The 6,047-nt window shown below is 38.4% G+C and overlaps 1 protein-coding gene and 1 long non-coding RNA gene across 10 annotated transcripts in view; both read right to left on the reverse strand.

Annotated features, from left to right (window-relative positions):
• LOC106939740 (NACHT, LRR and PYD domains-containing protein 3-like) overlaps positions 1-6,047 on the reverse strand; it is a 38,075-nt gene that overhangs the window by 11,522 nt on the left and 20,506 nt on the right. For 4 of the 9 annotated variants that reach the window (XM_015022268.1, XM_015022264.1, XM_015022266.1 and 1 more), the window contains exon 4: positions 1,811-1,990. The exons of 3 other annotated variants lie outside the window; for them this stretch is intronic. In XM_015022268.1, coding sequence (XP_014877754.1) covers positions 1,811-1,990 — 180 coding nt within the window. Of the gene's footprint in view, positions 1-41; positions 216-1,810; positions 1,991-6,047 lie in introns of all 9 variants that reach the window. 2 more of the 9 variants (XM_015022262.1, XM_015022261.1) reach the window with 1 other exon arrangement.
• Positions 4,320-6,047, reverse strand: part of LOC106939741 (uncharacterized) — an 8,262-nt gene continuing 6,534 nt past the window's right edge. Inside the window, exon 3 of the long non-coding RNA XR_001422902.1 lies at positions 4,320-4,330. This is a non-coding gene — a long non-coding RNA (uncharacterized LOC106939741). The remainder of the gene's footprint in view (positions 4,331-6,047) is intronic.

Here is a 6,047-nt window from a genome sequence, read left to right on the forward strand (position 1 = left end):
TTCACATTTTATTATCTTCACACTAAAACTTGGTTTCTTACTTTAATTGTTCTAGTCTGCAGCCTTCGGTCTGTAGAAAACCACAGAGCTCCATCACTGCAGATTCTTCCAGGTTGGTGTCGCTCAGGTCCAGTTTTGTCAGATGGGTCGGGTTGGACTGCAGTGCTGTTAACAGAGACGTCCAGCTGGTCTCTGACCAACTGCAGTTCTCCAATCTGAATAAAGGATAAAAGATTAACTGAAGCCAACAGGATGCAGTTAAAACTGAAATATGAACAAATAAATAATAAAAATACAGTAAATTTATTAAACTGATCTGATGATGTTAAAGACTAAAGCTACAATCCTCCAATCACGGAGCAGAGTTCTTTGATGTCAGGAATACTGAATGATGATTGGCTGATACAACTGACCTCCCAGCACAGATCATCTATAAGACAAGATGGCCACTCTGAAAACTTTTGATTTTATTTCAGATTTAGAAGTTATTCTGTTGTTTTTATTGTATTTTTATTTTAAACAAAATTCAATTTAAATAAAAAAGAATCTAATGTTTTTTTATTCATTTAAAATGTTGAACTTTAACTAGTTCTGTCTCATGAACATTTTCTCAGATTATATTTTGCTCTAGTGAACTCATCAGAGGGCCGGACGGAAGCCGCCTGTGGGCCAGAAGTGGTCCGAGTGCCTCCAGTTCAACAGCCCTGCTCTAGATGGTCCCAGTCTGGGTCAGTAGGACTCAAACATACCCTTAGCTAGTGTAGCTTCAGCTAGCTTAGCCTCTCTCTCCCTCTCTGAGCAGCCCGATTGATATTTATTCGGTTTTCTGCCGATTATTTGTAGTTTCAATTTAAAGTTCCCAGTTTAGTGACCATCAGACTTTATTGATGCAGTAATTTAACTGTAAAGTTGGGCTGTTGTGTTAATAAATTGTGATTAAAGAGAAGCTGTGTGTGTTTCTTCTTCATGTGTTCAGTGTTTGCTGATTGAAACGCCAACGCTCAGATTCTCTCCTTCATTCGTTGCTCTATAACAGCTCAGCTCATCCAGGCTGCTGCTCATAGAACAATAACCTACATAGACTGAAGGGTTTGGCTGCTGGTTCTGATCATCAGCTGGAGACCCGACTTGATAACTGGATCAGAACCACTCAGTTTATTCATTAATGGCCTTGGGTTCTTCTTAAAGCTGCTGAAAGCCAATGGAGGCCATTATTTCCTAAGGAGACGTGACCTGATGAAGCTTCATCACAGAGACGAGGCTCCAACCGACTGACAGCTGTCAGACTGAAGAGGACGGTTCCTCTCTGACCCGGCCCAACAGAACCACAGCTTCAGGACAAAGAGAGGAACCTGCTGCTGCTGCAAACCTCCCTGTCATTCAGTTCATCTAGATTTGCTTTTCTACAATCAGTCATTTTTTAGATGTTTCATTAATGATGATTTGAACTGGTCAGTGTTTGTGGCTCGACTGGAGGAAAACATTTTATTCTGGATGTAAAGATGAGAATCAGAAATAAAACAATCTGAATTTTTACCAACCAAACTGAAACATCTCCATCGTTAATTAACTTCATTTGAATTATTTTACTCATTTTGTTCATCAGTCAGAAACATTTTAAAAACTGAAAGGTTCAATAATCTCAAAGTCTGAAATAAGAAAATAATTCATTTATAAGGAAAAATGTTTTAGAGATTTTGATTTGACATTTAAACAGGTTGTTTTAAAATATATTATAAAAAAATTATTAATTAAACTAAGGATTAAAGTATCAATAAATGATTTTATTGTATAAATAGAGAAAACAAACCCCAGATCCTTCACTTTACTGACTGAACTCTCCAGGATCTCAAACAGATTCTTCATATCAGAGTCTCCAGCTTTATATATGTTCATCTCACTGATTTCCAGTTCAGTCAGATCTGGGTTGGACTTCAGAGCTGAAGCCAAAACTTCACATTCATCCTTTTCAAGCCTACAGCCACCAATTCTGTGATGAGAGAAGAAATAAATTCAGTTCTAATGAAATCAATCTGGATCATAAACAGATAAAATATGATAACAGTGATGTCATCATCTGATCAACATCTGATCTTCAGTTTACTGAGTTTGACCCGACAGAGAGTCCGTGCAGCTCCTGACTAAAGACCAGGTTCTGGTTCTGGTTCTGGTCCAGGCTTCATGTCCTCAGACCTTCAGGTCAGTCAGATGTTGAAGATCTTCTATCATCTGTGAAGGAAAGTTCAGTTTCTCTGCAGCATCAGAGCCTCAAAGGAGCTGCAGCAGCTGATGAAGAGGCTGACTGAGCTGAATGAAGGAAACTACTGGAGATGATGGAGAGGAGGAGGAACTGCTCACAGCTCGGACAAGTCACACTGACTTGGACTAGACCGTTTGGCTCCTTGACATCTTCCACCAAGCAGGAAGTGAGTTAGAAATGAAGTGAGCAGAGCAGGAAGTCCAGCCTGCTGTGGACCTCTGGCATCTCTGGGTTTGTTTAGCCCATATCTGCTGCTGCAGCATCTAGAATCCTCCTCATCATTAATAATAGTAGTATATTCTATAGAAACATGGCTCCCAGCAGCAGATTATTAAATGCTGCCACAGAGGAAACTGGGAGCAGACCAGACACATGATGCTCCCAGTTGTGTCTCCGTTCATCTGCTGGATTTGATGCTTTAACAAAGTAGAAAGTGGACAGTCGTCAACCTGCTTCAGCTTAAAGCTGAAGATTGTTCTGGTCGTCCTGCAGAGCAGCAGCAGAACCGGTCCTGCTGCTCCTTCAGGTCTGAACCAGGTCAGAACCTGGTCCAGGTGGCCCATGATTGGTCAGACATGATGATCCTCATTAATATGTCTGTAGACATTCAGATGAGACAGACTGATAAACTCTCAGCCCAACAGTCAGTCTGATCTACTGTAGTGATGATCTGGATCATGATGGACAGAACCAGAACCAGACCGTTTGAGTCCATTTTTCATGGTGAAGCAGTGAAAGTTCTCCAGTAACTAGAAGAGGCTGGGAATCATTTACTGCATCAGTCATAGAGAAATCACTTTATTGAATATTTAGAAGGTAATAAATTACTTATTGGGAACATTTTAGACACAAGATATCAGATATTGATGTGAGGAGGAAACTGGAATATTCACTAAAATCATTTTCTAGATTCCAGAAAAATGAAAAACTCAGAGAAAAGCAATAAACAATTAAATAATGTTTAAAGAATCAGGGTTGGTGGATGGAGGTTATCGAACCCTCAGGATAAATATTACACATTATTTTTCTCATCATATGAATTCAAGATAAGAATATTTATATCAAATATTTATAACCAGAATGATAAAATGTGACAGAGATGAGAGACAAACTGATAATGCTGTTGGTTTATGACTCCACTTGGGTGATGATCACAGAGAAACCCTGTGGAGGCTGAACAATAATATATTAAATTAAATTAAATTTGACAGTTTTCAGAAAAAGAACTCAAAGTTTATATTATTTAACAACACAGAGGATATTTCTCCCTGTATTTTATGGGATGACACAAAGACTGAGAAGAGAGGAAAGTTAATTATCTGGTCGTCTCAAAAGAAAGAGAAAAATGTTTTAAAGATCTCACTATAAAACTAAAACCTCTAGAAATACAACATACGGAAAATAATGACAACACTTTCTCTACTACTCAACACTTAACTGCATTCATGAATATGATTTATCGTTTTAGAGTTAAAGGAAAATTTCCTCTTTGATAGATTAAATAGTTTCATCTTATTTATATATATATATAAAGATAAAACTATATATATATATATATATATATGACTCTACAACAAAAAGTCTCAATAATATACATGGCACTGTAAAAACAAAAAAATACATTTTTGCTTAAATCTGTTTAACAACCCTGGTTGTAACTACCTGGCTTGTTATTATTCTGTACCCAATTCATTTGTTTGTTATTGACATTTGCTCAATAAAATTTCTTACATGTACATTGGAAATGGTATTTTTATTGTATTTGATCATGTTTTTCATGTTTCCTTATTTCTTTTGTTCCTCCTATAATTGATGGAAATATATAGATATTATTTATAATGTATGAAAGTATCGTTTGTCATTTAATTAGCTCTATATCCTTAAGAAAATGAAAAAAATATTTTGTTTTATAAAGCCAGTAATGCCAGAATTAACAGTAAACAATAAAGACGTTGTGGTATTCTGATTTTGTAATGTAATTATATTAGCTGTGTTACCACCTCCACGCCACTAGAGGCAGTAGCAGGCCCAAAAAGATGCGACAAAGGAGCAGATTTAGCTACAAAATTGCTAAAAACTGTGGGTTGCCGTGATGTAAATAAAAGAGAGAAGTTCAAATACATTCTGAGAGTGAAATTCCTTCCTAAAGGTGAAAAAATATCAGATTTCAAAAGAAAATAAAAACGGAAGTATAGGAAATAGCGCCCTCTTCACTTTCAGATTGCAATGGTCCCATTTCCAAATAAGGTATGAGACCGACAGTGGTCCGTCCCCGTCCCTTTCCGTTTGCTGCAGCGTGGTGTACTTGAACTCGATCATAGAGAGGCCATTCCACATGCTAACAATCAGACAGGTTCAGACAGGTGAAAACGTTCACCAGAACGTCTGGTTCACCTCTATAGATTTAAAAGACGCATACTTCCATGTCCCCAACATCCTGTCTTAAAACTACTCTGCTGTTGGCCCTTATCTCTGCAAAGAAAGTGAGCGATTTTTCTACTCTCTGTTGCTCCTTTTTGTCTCGGAATACGAGCCGATGGCAGCTCAGCTGTGCTGCGTCCCAATCCCGTTTTTATTCCTCAAAGCATCACAAGCTTGTTCAGACCAAGGGAGATATCTTTGGAGGGTTCTTATCCCGGGGTCGGGTCGCGGGGGCAGCAGCTTCAGAAGGGAGGCCCAGACTTCCCTCTCCCCAGCCACTTCTTCCAGCTCCTCTGGAGGAGGAAGCTGCTGCTCCCGCGACCCGACCCTGGATAAGCGGCAGAAAATGGATGGATGGATGGATGGATGGTTCTTATCCCCTTCCTCATAACTCTGAGACAGAAGCTGCATCTCATCTTCTCTGCCCCATGCAGGCGCTCTCATGTGGTGCGCATGTCTGCACTGCGTTGCTCAGCGTCTGTTCGTGCATTACAGAGATACCTCAGTGGGGCGTCCTCTGTACGCCCAGCGTCTTTCTCACTGCATGTGTGAGGCCATCTCACAGGTCAACACTTCTTCTGGATTGGAGAGAATCTGAGAGCTCACTCCAGCGCCGTGCAGAGACCACTAAAGGGGCAGGTGCTCAAAAAAAAAGGGCACATCTAACCGCATTCTAGGACAGAGTATTAACAAAGCCACTCAGCTTTCAGAATTTAATGAACAATTATAAATTACAAAATTGTGAGATATACAATCAAAGCTAAGGAAAATCTCTATATAGAGCATACAACTATGCATATGCAAGATATCTTATTAGTAATTTCTTTCTGCAGGTCTATTTTGTTATAGGAAAGTATTGCAATATTCAAACCCACAATTTAGCAAGATATGTAAGATATGGTTTAGTTCTGATTTACATATTTTGTCTTTACAGAATTACACTATTAAAAATATAAACAAGGGCACAATGCAACCTTTTAGTGGACTGTAATCTATAAAAAAAGAGCTGCCTGTTTGCTGCAGTGGAGATGAAGATGGTCCATTCAGGAAAGCAGAGCTGCATCAAACTTTAAGGTGGAACTGCAGAAAAAAGAAAAAGAAGCAAAATGTAATTGTTAATGCATGTCACCATGAGAAAAGCCTGCTGAGTTTAGCTTAAAAAACTTGTTTTAAAATTAAAATCACACATTTTTGTCTCATGAAGTGAAAAAATTATTTGCAAAACAAACTTATTTGCGCATGTCAGAAATATTTTCTTGCTATTCTAAGTTTTTGTTTGTGACTCAAAGTTTTGCTTGTGATTCTCACATGAAAAGATTTCTAATGTGTGCAAATAAAACTCTGCGAACCAGACCCTAATCTTACT

This window comes from Poecilia latipinna, unplaced genomic scaffold (assembly GCF_001443285.1).
Source record: "Poecilia latipinna isolate Pla-1442-1.1 unplaced genomic scaffold, P_latipinna-1.0 Scaffold2966, whole genome shotgun sequence".
NCBI lineage: Eukaryota > Metazoa > Chordata > Actinopteri > Cyprinodontiformes > Poeciliidae > Poecilia > Poecilia latipinna.